Source organism: Stegodyphus dumicola, chromosome X1 (assembly GCF_044657685.1).
Source record: "Stegodyphus dumicola isolate Sdum_Otavi_A_Nest chromosome X1, ASM4465768v1".
Lineage (NCBI taxonomy): Eukaryota > Metazoa > Arthropoda > Arachnida > Araneae > Eresidae > Stegodyphus > Stegodyphus dumicola.
Genome location: NC_140780.1, coordinates 242,004,634 through 242,029,029, shown reverse-complemented (window position 1 = coordinate 242,029,029; position 24,396 = coordinate 242,004,634). Strand labels below are relative to the sequence as shown.

General features: G+C 34.5%; 1 protein-coding gene across 2 annotated transcripts in view; it reads right to left on the bottom strand.

Moving 5' to 3' along the window:
- Positions 1–24,396, bottom strand: part of Sara (Smad anchor for receptor activation) — a 112,466-nt gene that overhangs the window by 75,675 nt on the left and 12,395 nt on the right. For both annotated transcript variants that reach the window (XM_085807299.1, XM_085807300.1), the window contains exons 2-3: positions 7,171–7,236; positions 10–2,079 (exon numbers count right to left, since the gene is read on the bottom strand). In XM_085807299.1, coding sequence (XP_085663425.1) covers positions 10–2,079; positions 7,171–7,228 — 2,128 coding nt within the window. In that variant the 5' untranslated portion in view covers positions 7,229–7,236. The remainder of the gene's footprint in view (positions 1–9; positions 2,080–7,170; positions 7,237–24,396) is intronic.

Genomic DNA, 24,396 nt, shown 5'->3' with positions numbered 1-24,396 from the left:
AAAATCTACCTTTAACCTTCAACTCGGCAGCTGGACTTTCAGCAGCTATAACCTGTGCTTGATCTAGAATCTCATTCACATCTTGTGCTAACACAGGGACTTTTTCATTCGAACTTTCTGTAGTTGTGACATGACGAGATGGAAGATCAAGGGTGGTTGGTCTCTGAAGACGAGGTAGAATATGAATCTTGACATCTGAGTTGAGTTCAGGTTCAGAGCTATTGTTACAATTTGCAACTTCTTCTTCACTTTTTAAAATATCATCAGTAGACTTATCTAAAGTACTTTCATCAGTTGATTTATTTAAAATACCCTCATTAAATGATTCACTTGGCATATTTTCTTTAGTTGATTCATTCAAAATATCTTCATTAGTCACTTTAAAGTCATCAGCCTCATTAATACTACTACAAACAGGATCACAGTCTTCACAAATTTCATCAGTCGCAATATCTAAAGACAACACTTGTTCAGTAGGACTCTTCTTCTCACTGCATGCTTTATCTGTCCCTTTTCCTCCATCAAATGGGCACTCAGATTCACTAAGTTTTTCACAGTTCTTTAAAGTATTTGCAACTTCTTTATCAACTATATTTTTATCTTCTTCAAAATTAAGAGTTTCAGACAAATCATTTACGTAATCTAGTTTTGGCCGTGCACCAGCAAATGTATCCAATGTCTCAACAGATTTGTCATTGTCTATAGTTAAAGTTTTACATACCTCATTATTTCTAGATATTTCAGAAAAAAGATTAGCAGAAATGTCAACATTTTCAGGGGTTTCCACACAATCGATGCTTTTCTTCTGATTACAATCAGGATAGTCTAAATTTAAAAACTTAAATTCAGAATAGTCACACTTTGCATCTACAACAGTACCAGCATCATCTCCATGCAGCATTTCTGGAGGGCTATTTCCACTTACATCTTCTTGAGAACTAACACCAGAATCTTCATCCTGAGCATCAAGCTGCTGGAACTGTAAATGCTGAACAGGTGGAGGACATGCAGATTTTGCAATTTTGTTCAAAATTTGATTGACTGTAGATAAACAAGAAGTGTTACTACAGGATGCAGAATTTTCTTCATGTGATTCCTCTAATATTCTTACACTGTCTAACTCAGAAGCACTTGAAATCTGAGGATATGATTGCACAACAGCAGTATTAACATCAACAGTAGAAATATTTGTTAAAAGTGCTTGTTTAAGTAAATCAACAGGTTCAGTACCCATATCTTTCACTTCCTCAACTTTATCTTCGATTGTTTTTTGTTCTACTAAATATGAACCCTCAACACAAGCATCTGAATTAGATATTTTTAAAATTTTGTTTACTACACTTCCAGATACATTTTCTTCACACGATACACGAGCTCTTTCCTGAAAGGTTTTTTTTACTTCTGGAGAATTATGAGTTTTCAAAGAACTGTCTTCTTTTTCAGAAAGTGGCAAGGAATTGTCATGAGACACAGAATCATTTTTTAATTTATCTGGTAGCCATGTATCATCTAAACATCCACCTTGCTTTGAAAGATCTGTGGCCAGTGTATCTTTCACTGAATGAGATTCACATATGGTTTTTCCAAGAGCATTCTCTTGTACAGAAACACAAATTATTTCATCATCTGTAATGCACGCATTCAAGCTAGAATTTAATGCATTTAGATCTTTAGATGCATACTTCACATTTCCAGAATTGCAAATATTTTTTTCACAATGTGAAACAATCTGGTCATTTGGTTTATAAAAAATTTCATAATTCCAAGATTTGGCATTTTGATTGTTGTTGTCATAAACTGGGTTCCTTAAATCAGTTCTGTCTTTCAATAATTTATTAACTGTTTCCTGAGAAACTGTATTAGTCCACTGGGTATCTTCCGAGTTACGCTGGGTTTCATTTTGCAATGAAGAACTGATAGTCCGTTCACAAATTTTATTAGTTCTATGTTCAGTGTCACACGTTGTTTCATGTACTACATCTAGAGAATTAGAATTTTCTTTTACATCACTGTGGTATATTTCCATACAATGCTCCAAAGCAGATTCTTCTAATTTGTTATGGGCATCAATTTTTAGAGCTACATAAGAGAGAAAATAAGTCATGTAAACAATGAAAATTACACATATTTCAGGAAAAAGAGAAATAAATAAATGAATGCCTATGCATACATTTACCTATGCCTCATTACATTAGCTTACAGCACATAAAGCTTGGTACAAAGTTTAATCAAGATATGAAAATGAATATTTTTTGCTTTTGAAGGCATTTTCTAGTGTCAATAAAAGCCACTTGTCAGTAACCACCATTTATGTTCTATAGCAGAATGTCCATTGGTGTTATTTTGACATCAAAATATGTTTATCATTTTGCATCTTTAGCACATTGCTTTAGGTTCTGATAATCTGATGCTTTTGACTTAAGTCACATGAAAAATAGCCAAATTGTTTTTAATAAATGCTTGATTGTGTTAAATAACTCTTTCATAAAATATTTGTATGTACTTAAACGGTAAAACTCATCACATTTTTTAAATTATTTCACAGTTAAATACAATGCCCATTTGTAATTTACATCATCTCAAATAGATAAATATAGCTGAAAATTTTTAATAAATTCTGATTTAAAAACAAAACAGATTTTGCTGCTGTCACTTTATCTAGGGGGAAAAAAATAAATACCAATATGAAAGATAAGGAATGGTAGAATATTCAGTTAAGCTAAGACACATAGAACAATATAAAATTTTAAAACATGATAATAGTGAAAGAATTGGTGAGGATAAAACAACTCAAATGTGAATGCTACTTAAAGAAAAATTTTAGACAGTTGGAAAAGTTGGAGGAACATTCTTTATTTTACAAATGCATATAATTGTGAATCTACTCTTAAAAGAATATTAAGTAAGAAGCCGAAAAACATGCTGACAACCCTAAATTCAAGCATTGCAAGAGCTAGTAATGGGGGTGGAAACCTCGAAACATTAAATTTCACCAATAAGAACAAATGCTGTATAGGAACTGTCCATGAAAATGGTGCCTGAAAATATTTTGTGAAATCTGTATCAATATAAATGGTCATACATCAATGCTACCTTCGATCTCTCAACTATCCCCAGTCATAGCCAGGATTTTAAACAGCGGCTGTAAATGAACTCAGACTGAGAACACTAAACTAGGATGGACAAATGCATCCCACCAGTGGTCCAATAAGAAGAAACCCAAGCACTAATAGCTGTACCCAAGAGCTAAATCCTGTCAAAAAGATTTCCAGCATACCTGTTTTAGTGCTTTTCTTCATGTGTAAGAACCCAGTTTTCCTTGGACAATCTTTCACAAAGACAAACCTCTCCTCAGGTGCATAACTCTTCAAGTGCACTGCTACAAATGAGTAAATAAATAATGGACTCAAGTACAGGGTCATCCACAAAGATGTGCAGTTTTTTATGATAAATACAAATGAAGCAATACAAGCACTTGCTCAAGTAGCATCCCAAGAATCGACAACCCTTCAAGAAATGTAAAATGCAGATGAACTAATTAAACTATGTGACAATCCAATAGTAAATATTTGGTCATTCGTTAAAGTGTTTGTTAAAGTGGATCAATACGGTCTTTGGTCTTGCAGTAAAGAAATACCTTTTAGAATGGAATGTGCCATTCAAAGTTCTGCTGCTTATGGATAATATTCTCGCTGTAAGCCTTAACAATAACTTATTTGAGGAATTTCAGTTCAATAAAGAAAAGTTTATTTCTCCCAGCAGCATTCTTCCAAATTAAAAAAAAAAAAAAGTTTTACAGCAAAAAAACTATTTCAGCAATGCTTTGAGGTAACAGAAGGAACAACCTTACATTCTAAGAACTTTGAGAAGATTCATTTCCATGTCATAAACAGCCAAAGATCAGTATGAAGACATTAAAATATTTAGGTGTACAAAAAATCTAACAATTACAAGAGAAATTAAGCAGTAGGAAAAATCAGAAAATCATGGATACGCTTGATAACATCCAAATTTAAAAAAAATAATCCATTAAAGTTTGTGAAAATATTCACAGAAAAGATATTACAATAAAATTCCTGCATTACTTATGACATGTTTCCAAAGCAAATCAAAATTTGATTTTTCAAGAGTCATTCTTTTACAGTATCATCATTACCGTCTCCCAAGCTTCATTGCATCATGTCCACTCTAGTAGACAAAAGTTTCATTTTTTTTTACTCTTCTGTAAATGGCTTAACAGATTCTATTCTAGCATTTATTCATTCTATATAATTAGAACTTTCAACTGTCAATCATAGATGGCAGCACAGCATCACTAAGTAAAGCATTGCTACTTGGAAAATGGCTGCTATTTCTGTTTCCATGTTAGTAAGATTTCTCATAGTAAACATATAATGCTTACAATTTCTTACACTGCCATATTTTATTCATTATTAGTAATTTTAGACATATTATTTTAAATACGAGTTTGAAAAAATTGTTGAGAAGCTAATTTTATTAAAATAAGTTGTTGGGTTTTTTTTTCCCCCCTCTACAGTAGACGTCATGAAATCAAGCTAATTTTACTCTGTCTACTGTAATAGATATGAATTACACTGGTGTGCAAAAATTAAGGACGAAGTCGAAAAATTAGCATATCAGCTGAACGAAGAGGCAGAGCGGACAGAAAGACCAATCAGGAGATTAAGTAAGGTGATGTACGGTAGCACATGCGCAGATATGCAGGTAGACGTAATGGGGGAGTGTCTCAATAGTATAAAGCATATTGTCGGTGTAAGATCAGTATTTCTGGCAAAGAGATTGCACACCGTATAGCAGTTAAAATCACACCGAGTTGCTACCTCAGCGAGAAATGGCGAATAATCAATCTGTTAGACGACATCTGAATGCTTTTACCTGAGGTCGAATCATTGGGAAGTTGGAGGAAGGCCGCAGTGTGACAAGTGTGGCTACAGAGTTCGGAATTGCTCACAGCATCGTTAAGAGACAATTTCAAACTACAGGAACAGCTATCCGGGGGTTTAGTAGTGGTCGTCCACAAGGAACCACACCCGCAGGTGACCGGTATATTGCCTTACAGGCCAGAAGAAACAGGTGGCAGACAGCGGGAGAAATCGCTAGACACATGACACAGGCGACTGGACGACCGATATCGCGTTTTACCGTGGCCAGAAGACTGCACGGTGGTGGTCTGTTTGCACGACGCCCTGTATGGTGTGTACCTCTAACGCCTGCCCATCGGAGAAGGCGTTCTCTGTGGTGCCGGGAACACCGGAATAGGAGAGACAATGAATGGGGACGAGTACTCTTTACAGATGAGAGCAAATTCAGTCTGAGTAGCGATTCTCATCGCATACTCATCTGGAGAGAGCGGGGAAGCCGCAATCATTCCTCGAACATCATTGAAAGGGACAGGTATGGTGGTGGTGGTGTTCTCGTTTGGGGAGACATCATGCTTGGTAGTCGTACAGACCTTCACGTCTTCGACGCAGGTTCAGTCAACGGGACCCGTTATTGTAACGAGATTCTTCTTCCATATGTGCGTCTTTTTAGAGGTGCTATGGGTCCGCAGTTCCTTTTCATGGACGACAATACACCATGTCATCGCACAGTAGCTGCCGAACAGCTCTTAGAGAGTGAGGATATTGAACGTATGGATTGGCCGGCAAGATCTCCGGATCTCAATCCCATCGAGCATGTATGGGATTTTCTAGGCAGACGCTTGGCAGCTTTTACCTTACCATCAGTAACGATTCCGGAGCTTCGATTGGCGCTGCAAGATGAATGGGCAGCAATGCCTCAACAACTCGTTGATACCCTCATTCTCAGCATGGGCAGACGCTGTGAAACCTGCCTAGCAGTCAGGGGAAATCATATCCCCTATTAAAGACCGGATGTTTTTTGCTGGACACCCATCACAGGGATGTTTCGGTTTTCAGTTGCATTGCGCTCCATGCTACTTTTTCAATAAAGCTTCTTTTTATCCCTCCGATTTCTCTTTTAGTAAGTGTTGCTTACATTACTCATGTCCTTACATATTGGGGATCTTATGGTATTAAATATGTTGATTTGGAAAGCTTTTGTACAAAGTTACATTGAAAAAACCGTCTCGTCCTTAATTTTTGCACACCAGTGTAAATCTAATGCTTTTTACGACATTATGGCAGGACGAATTTTGTAAAAATTTTAAGTTTCAAACAAGGGGTGTCACTTGGCTGCAAAAATTTATTTTAAATTATTAATTTGATTTAAGCATGCAATTCATTAGATAATAAAACAAAGTTATATCTAATTTTAGTTCACATTTTATTAGGCATCTGAATCAGAAATTGTTTTTAACTGAAGATGAAATTGAGAAGATCACGAATGAGATTTTCCTATTAAGCAGTGATGATGAAGATTTGGAAAGTGATGATGAGAAAGAGGAATACATACCGACATTCCTCCATGATGACTCTGATGATGAGCCAGAAACTGAAGGAACAGAAATCTCACTTATAAAATCACTTGTGCAAAATAAGAAATCTTGTTTGCAGGAGAAAAGGAAAATTGCCTGGTAATGGGTAGATAAAAATCTTCCACAACACTCTACCAGAAAAAATAAATTGAAACCCTAAAATGCTGCTTGTCAAGCCAAAACACCACTGGAAATGTTTAAAACTGTGTTCAGCAAGGAATTTCTAGAACATTTGACATTTGAATCCAATAGATACAGGTTACAAAATGAATTCAATCACAATTGATGAAATGGAGGCATTTTGGAGGATCTGTATGTATATGCCAATTGTAGATTTACCTTTTAAAAGATGGTATTGGTCACTGCAAACATGGCAGAAATTGATTTTCAATGCAATGACCATAAATCATTGGGAAGAGATTTGTATGCACGTACGTATATTCATGCTGTCCATTGTAGAGGACATACTGTTTGCAATTATTTAAAATGAAATTTGAATAAAATTAATTTTTTATTATAACTAAGGTTATTTTAACCCACTTCTTACTATTCCACACAGAATGCAATAATTCCAAGAACTATTCAAAATAACTTTATTTGATTATAGTAATGTAAACTTTGAAATTTTCTAAATAGTTTATTCTATGCAAATGATATATAAATATCCAACAATCTGGATAACTACACTAAGCATATTGGTTGAAAAAACTTACCTTCTGTTTCTTCGAAATCATCTAAAACTTTATCAATATCAACAGTATATTTCTCCATACTGAACTCTAAATAATAATAAAATATATATATATATATAATAACAGCAATAATAATACAAAATATATATTTCTGAAAAAGATTTCACAAGCAAAAATAAAGGATATCATTAAGGAAAGGATCATCAATTTACCAAAAACTTTACACTAAAATTAAATATAAAAAGTGTATACAGATGATATATATAGAGAGAAGATCTGTAACTTTCCGAGACTGACACAAAAATATAACAAGTAAAGAAATAAATAAAAAAGTAATGCCTGTTAACTAAATACAGTTTTAGTAGCAGTTTTCAAATGGAAAATATTTAAAATTTTGCATACATTTGAAACTTTTAATAGTAAATTTATAATACTCTAAAATATGCAAAACACTTAAAATTAAATTTACAGAAAAGTAGTTATGAAGCAATTCCTACTTATGATGACATACAAATAAAATACGTGTAAGGATCATGTTATCGTAAATAACACGTTTCAACATTTACATGCTTCATGAAATATAAACACTCAAAGGAACCAAATCCCACTTAAAATCTTTCATTTTCAAAATTTTTGATTGAAACTTAAATGATAATTCATCACAAATGTGAACTCTAAGAGTCATGAAAGTTAAAAAAATGTTAGAGAGATATCAAGATTTCAAACTTTATAGATAGGCTTAAAATGATTCCAAAATGAGACTCCCTACAACTATCTTTAATGGTTTTTAGCAACTATCAAATAGAAAAACACTTATGTAATCCTTTTAAACTTGAACTACAGTAATATAATTGGCACTTTTCAATTAACAGGGTGGCACTTGATGCTTCTTGATACGAGAAATAAATAAACCAAACAGCTGCCAGAAATAGAACATCTAACCTTTGAACCAGCATTGATTCGAACAACCTTTCACATCACAATCTTTCATTGCAGCACAATTCTATAAAATTTTCAAAAATAAGATTAATTTTAAATGTAACTGAAACTTACCAAATAAAATTAAATTATTTAAAACTAAAAATTTTTCTGGGGGGAAAAGGGGGAGATAATCTCTGAAAAACATGAAATTCATGCATAATAAATGATCAATAAAAATAATGTAATATTCTGTCCACGAAAGCTTACTTTTATAAGGTTACCACCTTCACTTATCATTTTATGTTTTTTAAGCATTGACACTATTAGCCTTTTATTTACAAAGAAGCTCAGACCTGGTTGCTACTAAAAAAAGTATCTGCTACTTTATAAACATGTAAGCCAGAATGGATTATTATAATTTTAATAAAACATTAGATGGTGTAGCTGATTTATAAAACTTACCAGCAAAGGAATATCTTATACCATTATATCTATTTCAGAGATGGACATTTAAGAATGGCATACACATAAGAATGGCAGTATTTAAGAATGGCGTGCACATGTGTGTGTATATATCGGCGCAAGTGCCACAGAATCCTCAATAACATTCATATTGCATTGTAATGTCATCGCTAGGCTGTGCATGTGAATAAATGTGCTTGTTAAGTAATATGCTGTAAACTTATTTCTTTCCATGTTCTCAAATATTTTTCTAAGTATGAAATAGATGGCACGAAATGTTAGATAAGCATTAAAAACATACAAAAGTAGGCTATCAAGCAGCAAACTAGATGATTGGGAGCTTTATCAAGTTTTAATACTGTTAAACCAAAACTTAATGCAGAATATTTTCCATTAAAATTATAGGCATTATCACATTAGGTGGCGTAGCATAAAACATTAGACAGTGTAGCTGACTGTGTCTGAAGGATGTGTTCTTGCAACACCAAGTTTGTTGCAAAGTTCTTATAGATCTCTCAGGTTTTTAGACATTTTCTTGAATCTCATAAAATTCACTACCTTTTTTAATGGACGACATGGCACATTTTATTCCTTTTGCACAATATGTGCCAAAGCATAAAAATGAGCTAAAAAGGCAACAACAGTGGCACTGATCAACTGTCAATCTAAAGCTGCATTCACACCAACACGTTTGCGCGTAAAGCGTTAACCAATCAGAAGCGAGTTCAGAGGCAGCATTTGCCGGGTGGCCGGAGACCACGTGAGTTGACTTAACTTCAACTTTTTTATGCTTGACGCGTCAAGCATCTCATTTCAAACGTCCAATTTATACCATGGTTTTTAAATGATTGCACTTTCAAAAATTCTTCTTGATGGGGGGGGGGAGTCAAATAGACCAATATTAATAAAAATTTCAGCTAATAATAATAAAAAAAAAAAAGCATATGCTAATAGAATAAATAGCTTTATAAATTATTTAAAGGAAAATGCTCATGTTTATTAGCAATAATAAACCCTAATAACCAATCAAAAATGATATATGGCTGATAATTTTTACAGAATAATCTAAAGCAATAGATTGTAGCGATGGATTTTGAATTTTTCTTAAAATAGATCTACATTAACATTGCTCTTGTTGCCTAGAGGATAAAACGTTGGCTTCTTGAGTTATAGATTTTGGATTCACCAGGAGTGGTGTTGTAATGGAGTTGGCATTTTTATAAAAAATACTTACAGAAAATATTATCGCTAGTTTCAGAGTAGCCCAGATGCTTCTTCAGTTTCCTGAAGAGGAAGTGTGAAAACCATGCTTATCTGCAAGTTACCTTAGCGAGTAGGTAACACACTCAAGTAGAAAATTCAACTTTTGCTAGGAGCTTGTATTGTGGATTCGGGCATTGCTTTTTCCTATCTGTGATGATGGTACGAATACACCAATTTTTTTTTTTTATCTACCACGACCTTTTTTTGGGGGGGGGGACACAAGAAGCTTGCATTTATTTTTCATTTCATTCATATAAACTTAATTTTCACTCGGCATTGTGTGCATTACACTTCTTTTGACAACAATCCCATGGTATAATTCATAAGATCTGACCACTAGGATATGACTCTATTTCGGCTGACACAAGACTACCATCTTTTTCCGAAAATAAGACATTGTCTTACTTTCTTTTTTGGTCCAAAATACGCGCTAGGGCTTATTTTGGGGGCAGAGCAAAAATAAAAGTATATTTATATATTTTTATTTAATATTTATCTTACACAGAATACAGAAATTTAAATTTATTCAATTACAGTCATGTCATCTTCTTCTGGAACATCGTCATAAATAAAATGCTGAATTATATTCTGATTTTCTTCCAAATCCATTTCCTGTTGAATCATTGGTCCGAATCTATCATGTCTTGCGATATAGCTATCGTTAAATGAATACTTCTTGTCTAAGTAGCCTGCTCATAGTGCATTGGAAACATCACTATCAGTTATTTTGTCCCATGATTTTTTTACCCAATTCACAACTTCTTGTAAGCCTGGTTTTACAAAATTACCTCGATGATTTCTCACTATTGTGTTTTTAACATATTCATTGATTTCCATCCGCAAATGATGCTTGAATAGCTTGTTTACTGCAATGTCAAGTGTCTGTAGGTAACCAGTCATTCTTGCCGGAATCATTATTTGATCAATCTTCTTCTCAGCAAGAAAGTTTTTCATGTCTTTAGGGCAGTGAGTACTGGCTGAATCCCAAACCAGTAAACCTCTATTCTGACCCCTCATCAGTGGTTGGCAGCATAAAATCAACGCACTTTCTTATAACTGCTTGGGTGCACCAGGCTTTTTCACTTTCAATGACATAAATTCCTGAAACACGTTGAATCTGGTCTTTTTTACCTTTAGTGATTAAAAATGGCGATACTTTCTTGCCATCTAGATGAATCGCCAAAATACAGGTAACACGTGCACTATCGTAACCGGTAGAAGGAACGTAAATTGACGAAGAATCCTTGTGGTGAACTGTCATTTGAGCTCCTTGGCCTAGGAATACCGCGTTCTCATCCATAGCAGTCATGTTGGAGAGCTGGTATTTCGAAAAATCGATGCCATCAACAAAAAGCTTAAACACAAGTGCACGCTTAACAACTTCATTGTCTTCCAGCTTAAACAATGTTGTTGATCTCCTTAGAGACAGTTTATATCGTTTAAGGAAGTTGTCCAACCGGTGTGACGATGCTTTAAATTCTTCTGTGGATATATCAAATTCAATTGCTGTTTCAAGGGCAAATTTTTGAATATCAGCCCTGTGCACAACCAAAGCCATTGCTCTCCTGCCTGCGATCCATTCCCAAATGCAATCTTCCAACTCAGAAAATAACGGCTGCCGACCTGATCCAACTCTGCGTTTTTTCTCGTTTCCTTGGTCCACCAGTTGACACAGGTAATCGTAGTCTGTACGCCATTTATGAACCATACGGAGATCCAGCATCTTCTCTTTACAGAATGCTACAAGATTTACACAACAGGAGTCTCCCACGATTCTTTCTTTGTACTCGACGGAATAGCTCTTTCGTTTTGTACACATTTTAACTGGGGTTAAAAATTATTCACTTTATTTTTAAATAAAATTACGTATGAGGAAATAATCAGACTTACAAGACTGAAATGAATAAACGTTGTATACTTGCACTGTCACGCAATGTAGACTGCTGCCTTATGTTGTATTTTTAACCAGTTCGCCGTTAGGAAAATCGCAAACATTTCGTGCCATTTTTCGCATCCAAAGGTAAACTTTTTTGTCTAAAACTGGGCTCAGAGTATTTCTTTCCCCCTTTCACCACCTGTGAAAGCCTATTTAGAAGTTCTGTTCAAATCAGATTGAACAGCGTACCTGTCACACTGAAGGATGGTGAATAACGACCCGCTAAGGGGCAACATAAAACACAAAGACTGGTGTAGTCCTTAGAGCAGCTATTTTTCCCTCTGCACCCAACCCCAAATCTATTGCAATCTATTACAATGTAAATGTAATTTTTAATTAACAAGAAAAAGCTTTATATAAACTAAAAATAAGGGCATTAGTTAGTATTTGAAATGTCCTTGAATTTTGTATTATCATTTTCTTGATGGCCTGTAACAAAAGAGAAGAATTGAATCGTAAAGATTTGAAAAGATAGCATTCAAATCCCTTTGTTCGTTAATAGAAAAGGAGAAAGCTGTTGTGGATCTCATAAGATATGATGAGGGGATAGCTATTCGAAGAAAGTGTCCCCATCCTTTACTTTCCTGAAACAGCCCCGCTGTGATCCTGATGCCTGAGAAGATAGGTAACCCATCAATTACCCCTTTTGATTTTCGACTCATTCTGTGGGGGTTGGAAAAAGGTCGCTGCGTCGTATGTGTCTCGGGGGTTAAAGTTCAGCCCAAATTTCACCCTGACGAGAGTCTGCCGACGCTAACGGATGACGATGCCTTTCCTGTGAACGTATCTCTCTCGGGGCAAACGGTGAACTGGTTAAGATAAATTCCAAGAATTAATTTGAAACGAACTGTGGAGGTAAACAATTAACTTTGCGGAATATTTTGTTTCAAACATTTCTCTGAAATACGAGTATTAGGAAAGCTAAACATATTATTACTTATACTTAATAAATCTAAAGCATTTTTTAACGAATTCTTTTTGTCACATTATTTTAACTAGGAATTATTTTCAGGGGATGTCTTATTTTACAAAAAGTTCCAAGAATCACAATAGGGTTTATTTTCGGAGGATGTTTTATTTTACAAAAAGTTCCGAAAATCACGATAGGGCTTATTTTTGGAGGATGTCTTATTTTTAGAAAAAGATGGTAGCAAAAGCGATACTGGTATCAGTATAAAGTTGCTGTTTCATCTAATTAAAAAATCTAGTGAGTTCCGAGTTTTGAACGAGTATGGATGAGTAAACCATTTGTTTAAAAAAATTCAGAAAACTTATTTATACAGAAAAGATGCTTGCTAGTACATAGCTGATTTTATGCAATACTTCTATGCATTTTAACAGCTTCATGTTTGTTTTTCTTAACATGCATGACCACTTTTTGAAAGGTTTAATCTTGATGATAATTTTTCATTATTTTAAAGAACTTTAGAATAAACATTAGCAAATCTGCTAATTGTGGAATTCAATTTTTAATGCAGAAAAAGAAGTATTATATAAAATGCAGTTACTTCAATGAGCTTTAGATAAAAGTGATCTTATGAAATAACCCTTTAGATAGTGGCTGTTCATTAATATATGAATGGCTAATTGAAGTAATTACTGTTACATCTAAGGTAAAAAATATGTACATAAGGTAGAAACTAAAATATTTTTTAAAAAAAAATTGCTGTTGTTTATTAACTTAGAAATAACGGCTTTTTTTTTTTTTTTTTTTTTTTTTTTTTTTTTTTTTTTTTAAGTGTGATATTTAATTTAGTAATGGTGTAAATCCTACCTATATTTTAACAAAATCTACTTTTTACTGCATTATTTAAACCAATTAAGGGAAGTTTATTTAAGGAAGCATTTAACTCTTTCGCATTAAAAGAGGACCAAATATCTTTAACTCAAACATCGAAAACGCCCGTGTATACGAATTTCTGTTGGAATGCTTTTCCTTCCCCCATGACAAATTAAATACTACTACGCTAACAATAACCTCCCTAAGTAAAGCGACAACTTCTTTCTTCGACGCTTTCACCTTGTGTGAAGTTCCCCCTTGGGATGGGATTGCAACTTCGGACATCAATAGCTAAACACTGACAGTAAACAAAGGAAAAAAGAAGGTGCATTAAAATAACAGAACTACTTTTAGTTACTTCAAAAGAATGACTGACATGTCACTTAACAACTCTTGAAAATAATGAGCAATGCCGTAACATGATGGGAAAAAGCACTACGTAGGAAATTATTCAGGCATTCGGGCGACATGCCACTGACTGAAGGCTCGGGCGTTTAGGGCGACTTTGACATGAAAGAGTTAAGGGAAGTTCATACATCATGCAAAAACATTTATGGTATTATACCCCCATGAAGGCCCACCAGCGGCCGAGCAGTAAAGTCGCTGAACACTGGTAGTTCGGTCCGAGGTTCGAATCCCGCGAACGAACTGGCTGCATGGGCGTTCTCGTGGTCTTCCCCATGTGTAACGTGTATACGAGTCAGTTTCCCTTAGAAAGTCCTCCACAAAGGCATCCCTTCCCTTAGGCAGATAGCCCTAGTGTGCTTTGCCATAATACACTATACCCCCATGAAAAATGTACTCTTCAAAATAGAATCATGTATTTAGGATTTTTTAATTATCACTTTTTAATTATTATTCATATCGTAAATAAATTCAATTAAATATATACAACGATCCTTTTTTGGATTATCCTGTTTCTATATGTCAAATGATTCTTTTCTGCGATATTCTGACAAAAATTAGTGTTCTGCTTTTGAATAAATAGTTCAATGAGGGCTAAAAATTCATCGAATTGATGAGGTGTCATGCAAAAGTAACTAAAAGAAATTTAGTTTTGTTCAAGCGCATTTCTTCAACCAAATTATTTGCATCTCCTTGCTGCAGTCATCTCTCACATATTAATATAAACCACTGCTTCTCTTACACAAAGCAAGAAGTAAAATAAGTTTTAATAGAGCAGAAATTAAATCCATTTTAATTAAAAAATGTAAAAATAAAAAGTCAAAATATCACACAAAAATTTCACGTTTCTCCCCAAGTTTCCGATATGAAGCACCATCTAGTGCGAACATATGACAACTTTTAAAGTAAAAGTTGACGTGCTGGTGTGAACTGACGTATGCAGAAAGCGGGGTTTTTTTTGTGTTGCCGCTTTTCGCCCCAATGGACCAGTGTGAACACAGCTTAAAGCCAACAAAGATTTTCTTTTTTGGGTATATTCCTTAGGTATTATTCTCGTTAGTTTACCTATAATTGTAGTGAACCTGTAGCTCTCTCATTTTCTACATTTGTCTTTACACATGGCATTATTTCACCAGAGTTTGATAATACAATACCCACCGCTTATTAAACTTGCTGTTTAATAAAATTAGCTGCTTATTGTTTTAAAATTTCCAGGAACCAAAACAAATATATACAAATAAATAGAAAAACAATCCTTTAATAAACTTATCTCGACTCCTCATAAAACTCAGATTGGCAAAAGAGGACTCAGATAAATGCAGTTTGCAAAAGCAGGTTTCCGTGCAGTTGGCTATTCTAGATTAGCAGCGTGCTGGAAATTTTCAAGCACGAAATTAGTCTAAAATCAGCTGAGTTCTGCAGCAAATATGGAAAAAGAGGTCTTGAATGTGAAAGCGTTCCAATGACAGCAATAAAAACTAGCATCTCGATTAACGAGTAGTTGAAAGATGAATTGGTGATAATCGAGACACAGTTCAAGTTAGTCTGTCCAAGGTTCTTCTGAAGAGGGAGAAATTGAAAGCTGACATTGCCAGTGAAATGTTCAGTCATGTGACTGCCACTGCTATGATGACAGCTGAGGAAAAACTGCAGAATTAAGGCAAGTATTCACTGATGCACAATTTGGAGGAAAACTAAGGAGGTGAATGGGAACTCTAGTCAAAGACATAATAAATTTGGAAAGGTGGCCAAATGGAATGGCAGAGAGGGTGAATAAAATGGAAACAAAAGTAACTCAAAGCAAAGTCAATACTAGTATTAAAATGTTAGTTTCACACTCCTGGGAATTTTTTTAACAAATCTTTTGGGCAGGCATTTTATATGCTCTGGAAGAGTGGCAATATTGAATTTTCTATGAGAGGCTTCATTACAAATAAACCACCTACAGGGTGTAGCTTGTCTTAAATAAGTGTTCAGATGTACCTGTAATCCTTTCATTATAGTCATGAGCAAACTTTAGACAGGACACGCGTAAGTGGTAATGGAACGCAGCACAAGCTTATAGAGGAGAATCTTGTTATCTACACATAAAACACGGTCCCGAACAATTAAGTGGGAGGTCATTTTACACGCTTGGTATTTAGAAATAATATGTGAAATGCGAGATAATAATCTAAAGTAATTCCTAAGTATCAGGCTTGCTTAGTCCAGGAAATTGGGGTATTATACATCTTAATTTGATGTTCATTGTTAGCTGTTATCTTTTAGATGAGGAGGATAGCATCTGATTTAGCATCATGTTAATTTTTACTTTCCACTTCTGAAGCCTGGTCTCCAATGTGTGGATATGTGTCTGTAATGCCTGTTTGACTGAACTAATGGATGCTTTTTATGTGAGAATAATACACATAAATCGGAGACTATTTCCTTGTGTGATCGCCTGTTATGAAGGCTTAAGTAGAGACAACTGTGATTGGCCTAAAGTTGTGGGTGTATAATTATAATAGCTAAAGCCTGAACAGCTAAAGGTTGAGAAACAATTATTTGATTCTGGAAGATGAAGTGCTTAACAAGATTGATTAAGCCACTTTCTGGATGCTTCGTTGCTCTGACACTCCTAAAGACACAGTGAATAATTGCAAATGCTGAACTGAACATTACGACCAAGGATGTGTGATCTTGTATAACAGCATTGGGTTGCACTCCTTTGTAAACTCCCGTAAATAATGAATTTTATGGAAGAGGCCACGTATGTTACAAGTCACAATTTTAAAACTATCGGCCATAAATTACTTAATATTATCTAGCCCATTCTGTCTTTTACAACACTGTAGAAAATACGAGCTTTAGCAATAATATTGGTACAATTTTATGCATTAAAGAATAAAACGCACATTACTAATTTGACTCTAAGTTTCGTGTTACTTTCAGTCAACTAATTTTCGATCAATGATGCTAATTACTTGGTTTGTTGGTTGCACTTTCACATTTAATTATTCCATTTTAATAATTCAATTTTAAATATGCATGAGTAAATTCATTTCCCCAGAATTCTAACTATTTAATTTTTAAAGGAAATAATATAGTCAATAATCTACTACAAAATAAATTATATCTATACATACACACACATATAAAGGGTGTCCCAAAATTAACGCAAGATTTGAATTTGCCATCATTCATGCAGTAAAGTGTTGGCAACTCTATTAAAAACCATTTGAGAGCTGATAGTTTAGGGTTAGTAGAAATGAAATGTTACACGATAGAATGTGTTTTCATTGTTGATCAGTATTTGAAAAAGAATGAAAATCTAGCAGCCACAGTTCAAAAATTTCGTACAAAATATGGCCGGAAAAGCCATTTAACTTCGTCAACAGTGAAGAAAGTAATTGAAAAACTCAGGCAGATTGGATAACTTGGTGATGCTAAACACATTGGTAGTCTAAGCCATTCATATGTCAATATCGAAGCAGTGTGCGAGAGTTTTGATAAAAGTCTAGGAACATGATTTTGGTGGCATGGACAAGAATTGCAAATTTCAAAAAGGTCTCTATGACATATACTCACCTAAGATCTGCATCTCCATGCTTACAAAGTTCAATTGACAAAAGAACTGAAGCCTAATGACCATGTACAGCGAAAAGAGTTCGTTGAATGGATTACTGAACACCAACAAGTGGATGCCAATTTTCCAAACAAAATCATTTTCAGCACTGAAGCCCATTTTCACCTTGACAGCTTTGTTAATCCTCAAAATTGCCGTATTTGGGGTTCAGGGAACCCACATGTCATTGTCGAAAAACAAATGCATCCTCAACATGTCACTGTTTGGAGATTTGGGGCTGGAGGCATCACTGGACCATACCTTTCCAAAAATAACGCTGGTCATGCAGTGAATGTTATTGGTGTTCAATATCACGACATGATAACACAGTTCTTTATGCCTAAATTGGATGATACTGATTGGACGGCATGGGGTTTCAGCATGCCGTTTTATGCTAATACTTTCTCTTTAATTCTGCAGACAGTTATGAACTTGAAGTCCTGTAACTGCTGTTTCGAGAATTCCGACTAACTTGTCAATCGAAATTTTCTCGTTCTCAGTAAATTCTCTGTCACTTTCTTCACTGTCGGTAGCGGTATTTTCTGGATCTAGAGCCATACTTTGCCATTCATTAATGATTTACGATTGAGAAGCATTGTCATCACAATGAAAAACTTCGTTTTATATCATCTTCATTTATTACCACTTCTCTACATTTCTTTACAAAATCGGTAAGATCCTAGGAGAGCCCACACCCTTGGCGACAACCCAGGAAAGTGCAAGAATCACCCACTGCTTCGCACGTTTCTCAAAATCACCAACTTGAAAATAGCAAGTCAAAGAATTGCACAAACTCAGTATCCATGTATAGATCGACCTATTTTCACTAAAAAACATTAGAGAATTGCACAAACTTGGAATTGCATGCCCCTTGACTTTGTCCATGTACAAGTCAAGGGATACGTGCCATATAAGTGGGCGTGTGGGCTCTGCTAGTTTAAAACCACAAAATCCATTAATTGGAAAATTTCACCTTCATTTTGCGATAGCCGAAAACCTTTAAAATTCGTGGCTATCATCATGAAATTTAGCTATCCTTCACTATACATATTTGGTTATGCATCACGAGCTTGACAACTAACGACAAGTTATTCCGTTAAATGTTATCTTGCTTCAATCGCGCACTGAGACAATTAAGCCTGAATTGTATTAGTTTAGCTACTTATTATACTTATGTCTATTTCTTGCACATACTTAAGGCTTATCAGAGTTCTGAATAAATAAATTCCCACATATACTTAATGTAATCTTTGGGTCTATCAACAGAATCTATTTTTAGCATATGAAAAGAAGTTTTTAGTAAATTTTTTCCTTGTCAACATTTTTAGTGCATTTAACTTAAATCTAATCATCGCTAAGAGTGATGTCAACATAAAAGGTTACCATACTCATTTATTATTCAATTACTAACATAAAAAAATTGTTTAGGCATCACTACATGAGTCATTAATCAAATTGTCATGTTTTGATAAACATGCAGTGATGTTATTATTCAATTACTAACATAAAAAAAAATTGTTTAGGCATCACTACATGAGTCATTACTCAAATTGTCATGTTTTGATAAACATGCAGTGATGAAAGGAAAGTATAATAAATAATGATTCGCCAGGTTGGCGTCAGATCAACAATGTATCTCTATCTTAAATGTTTCTATTTGAGATGTATGCCAAAGCAGATATGCAGCAATGGAGCCAAATTACTGATTGTACAAATTTATGCTAAAATAATTATTTCTTCAATAACAAGGTATTTTATTTAGTATTGAAGTAAATAAAGAATCGCGACTCTGTACCGCACCAGGTATTATAGTATGGGGCGGTATTGGATATCACTCTCGCACTCCTCTAATACATATTGCCGGTACTTTAAAAAGCCAGCGCTACATCTCCGAGGTATTGGAGCCAGTTGTCCTTCCTTACCTTCAGGGCTTGCCCACAGCCATATTTCAACAGGATAATGCGTGACCACATGTGGCACACATTGTCCAAGGATTCATCGTCAATCGCTAGATTGAATTGCTTCCCTGGCCGGCTCGCTCTCCGGATCTTTCGCCAATAGAAAACATGTGGTCTATGGTTGCTGAATGAATGACCCAGATTACATCCCAAGCTGCCACACCAGATCAACTTTGGCAACGTGTGGAAGCTGCTTGGTCTGCTGTACCCCAAGAACACATCCAAAGTCTCTTTGAATCAATGCCGAGGCGTGTGGCAGCGGTGATCTCCAACAATGACGGCTACTCTGGCTACTGATTCTGGAAGGAACTACACTTCACAGAAGTCTATAAATTTAATCATTTGATACTTGGTCAACATGTTATCTACTAAATAAATTTTGTTGTGATATCCCTTGTCTTTCTTGGTGTTGCAATTTGGGTGGCCAGGAGTATACTTAAGGTGGTACTTTTCCATAATGCACCGAATTTTGGTCACTTATTAACCTTCTAGCGGGGGCACGTATGTGCGAGATACACTAAATATTAATTTCACATTTGTTTCGTAGGCCAGAAGGCGCTATGACCGTGTGTCCTTGGCTATTCTCTCCTCTTCATTCACCCTTCTTTCAGTCATCTGCTGGATTTTGAGGGGTTAATGCGAGTCTGCAGATTAACTATTTGTATTCAAGAAATACGCGCGACCGTTGAAGTAAGTTTTTGCTATATCTAATTTCCTTTTTTATTATAGAAAATCTTTATTCTTTTGCATCTAAATTTTATGACTTTATATAATTTGTGTGCATAATTACTTTTAATGATAAAACAGAAGTACTATATGATATTTTTGTTCTTTTCTTTTCAGCTATGGCGAATAAAAGTAAAATGCTCGACATGAATGACCCGAAGGATCTTGAGATTATGAGAAATATGCTTTTATGTGACAGTGATGACAATGAGGACATTATTTTAGATGAAAGCATTACAGATGAAGAAGAGCGAATTTCAGAAAGAGAAGGTGATTCAGAATTGGAGATAAGTGCAGAGAGCAAGTCTGAAGAGCAAAATAATTATGATAATTCTTCCGAAGTGTATATAGCTCATCAAATGAAAAACAGAAAAGTCATCGATTCTTGGACATGGCATAAAAAGAAAACTAAACGAGCACCTCGTACTATATGTGTTCATGTTTCTGGAGTCATCGGTGAAGCTAAATATCTAACAGATATTTTGGATATATGGAAATGTCTCTTTACTGATAGTTTGATAGAAATCATCGCTGAAGATACGAATAAGTTTATTTCTTCTGTGAAGTCTAATTATTCTCGTATAATTGACAGCAGAGAAACAGATTGGGCAGAAATAAGCTCTTTTGGGCTTACTTTACTTAGCTGGTATTTATCATGGTAACAGAGTTCTGGAATCTTGAGGAGCTGTGGAGAATGGAGGAATTTAAAGTAGTAATGAACTTGAAGAGATTTTTGTTTTTACTAAGAGCTTTACGGCTTGATGACATAAACACAAGAGCAGAACGAAGAGGAGTCGACCACTTGGCTTCAATAAGAAACATTTTTGAAAAGTTTGTCTCTAATTGCCAGAAGTGTTATTCATTTGGAGAGAATGTCACAATCGATGAGAAATTAGAAGGATCTCGAAGATGTGGTTTCATTCAATACATTCCTAAAAAACCGAACAAATATGGCATAAAAATTTATGCCATGGTAGACGCTCGTATGTTTTACACATACAATACGGAAATTTATGCTGGAGCGCAGCCAGATGGTCCTTTTTGCATAAGCAACAAACCACAAGATGCTGTAAAAAGGTTGACAGAACCTATTAATAACACTAGAAGAAATCTAACCACAGACAACTGGTTTTCACGTTTTGAGTTAGTACGAGATCTAGATGAAAAAAAAAATGTCATTTGTAGGTACTTTGAAAAAAAAATAAACCTCAAATTCTGGATCAGTTCAAGCTAGCGAAAACTCGGGAACCCAATACGAGTCTTTTTGGATTTAGAAAAAATATGACACTTCTCTCCTATGTACCAAAACATTATATAAACGTCATCTTGATTTCAAGTCTTCAAGATGACGTAGCAATAGATGAAGATCCCAGGACCCAAAAAAGCCTGAGATTATCGCATTTTACAATAGTACCAAAGGAGGTGTGGATACAGTGGGCAAACTCTGTGCTTCCTACAATGTTGCCAGGAACACCTGGCGTTGGCCTCTTGTAGATTTCTTCTCTATGCTGAATATAGCAGCAATCAACAGCTACATAATTCATTCAACGAACAATAGTGAAAAATTACTTAGAAGGCAATATCTGCGAAAGCTAGCAAATGCTTTTATGAAGGAAAACGTTGAAAGAAGAAGCCCTACCTCTCTTCAAAGTCAGCTGAAATTAAAATTGTTGAAACAAAAAGCAGAATTAGGTGTTGTTGAAGAAATGACTTCAGGGGAAAAAAAGATACAAACCCTGCCAAAATGACAAGCGCACTTGAATTATGAGGTTCAGCTGTGAGATTTGTTTAAAATTCATTTGTCTAGAGCACTGCAAACATATTTGTTCAGACTGCAGCGATGCAATGAAGTGATTATGAAATTGATTTTTTATGTAATATTTAATGTGTTTTTCCACTTACTGATTAAAAATATAAAAGTTCAGTTGAAATATTGGCAGTTTAATTCTGTTTTACTTTCAAGTTAGTTTGGTAAGTCTTTAGTCCTTTTTATTTTGTTTTAGTGTTTTATACCTATTTTAGTTTCCTTAATTTAAATTTAATATTGTTTAACTCAATTGTACTTATTAACAGTTAACTATTTACAAAATAATTTTAATATTTTTGCTCTGGAAAATTTACTTTTTATAATAGCGTATATAGGAAATACGTGCGACCTTTCTTGTTGGTGCAGAAGGCGCGCACGCTGGAAGGTTAATTGTAAGGAATTTCTAGTTATAAGAATAGTTCATAGAAACCAAATACATATACACACTTCGTGGCAGGTACGATCATCACCTACCAAGTAGCAATAGATCCGATAGACTACCATCACCTACCAAGTGGCATACTGGAAAAATGGATTCAATGCTTGGAACAAAAAATTATTTTTTATTCAAACAGCATTACATGTTCTATGAATATTATTTACAAAATCCATTTCTAAAAATTTCTGTTCACTTTCTCTTCATCTACACATGTAACACCTCAAAATGCAAGTGGCTTAGGTTTGTAATCATCAGCATAAAAGGTTACCATGCCGTTTGGTATTCAGATACTGATATTTACAACAAAATTATTTACACATCGCTGAGTGAGTTATTTCTTAAGCTGCTGTGAGGATAGTTTAGTGGATGATGGTGATGAAAGGAAAAATTGGCTAATCTTTGGAATATGGTAACAGGTAGTTTGGCGACATTTTGGTAGGCGATAAAGGTTACTAACAAGGATTTTGGGAATAATGTGAGAAGTATTCAGTTCCGATTACGCATTATTTTGTGTGAGGGAAATGAGAGATCATGAGATATGTCATGTGACATTTATGGACGAATCACAGTTCTTTAATCGGAAAAGGGTGTAAAAATATCTGCCGTACTTTATAGCATTAGCTTAATTCTATGTTCTGTGAAACAGTGTTGCTTAATATTTGGATCCCATGGCCCTATGTAAAGTAAATCGGAAATTTTTATTGCGTTTATGTGTAATCCAAAAGAATTGCTTGAATGGTGTATGAGCGTAGGATTAATTGCGGATAAGTATGAATGTCTAACATATGGGAATGAAATGAGATTGTGTGAAAGGAAGGATGTAACAGATAAGTTTGAATGGCGGTGCAAATCTGGTGAAAATGGACATTTTGTGAAACGGAGTGTAAGGAAGGGTACGTGGTTTGCTGAAAGTCGTTTGAGTATGGGCGAAATTTTATTAATTTCTTATTAGTGGGTGAATAGACTCCCAGTTGACTACTGGATTATTGAATCTATAAGAAAAGTTTATCCACCATGCAATCAAGATTGCGAAGATTAGGTAAGTTAGTATTTTTAATCATTTGAGGATATTATTTTTATGTATGTAAGGACTAAATAAATGTAAGGAATAAATAAATTAATATGGTATTATTGGAAAATTGTTATTAGCAATGAATTAGTTTAAAGTAATTACGATTGTAAGCTAATTTTGATTAATTTAATGTATGTGCTTATTTATATTTTAAGTAGTGTTTTTTAATTTAATTATATTTTAATTTAATGATTGTGATTTTGTGAGTTATATGTTTGTAGTATTTTGGAATACGTTTGAGTAGAAGTAAATGTGCATGGAAAGAATTTAAATATTTGACACTAAGTATTTGGAACCATTTTTAATGTTTGCGTTATAAATTCGTTGGTGACGTTTATAATAGATAATTTAGAGGGAAAAGTTTTTGGATATTTTATTTTATACGTGGAAATGTTCATCCTTGAAAAGGGTATATACTTTTTCGCGATCAGGTAATTTCATATATGTGCTTTTTACCGAGTTTAAAGATTCACAAAATTTTCCTGCATTTTCGTGCAAATTTTTCTAATTTATGAGAAAAAAGCAGTGTACATGGATAGAGCCAAGAGTGTGCGCAATGCCACTTTTGTGCAATTCTGGGATTTTTTTTAAGTAAAAATAAGTCGATGTGTACATGGTTACGGTGTATGTGCGATTCTTGAAAACGCGGCAAGGAGTTTGCGATTCTGCACTTTTTCCCAATTTTGCAGTTAATATTTGTCATGATTAAGCAGTTTTGTTCCATAAAATTTCTAGCATAAGTGTAATTCGGCTAGCAGATTGTTGGAAAAAGTGTTCAGTAAATAAAAAGAAAAGAAACATGACTTTACTTCGTGAAGACAATATGGCGCCGAAAAAAAAGTAGAAGGTTGCTGTAGCAGAGTTGGTCACCAAA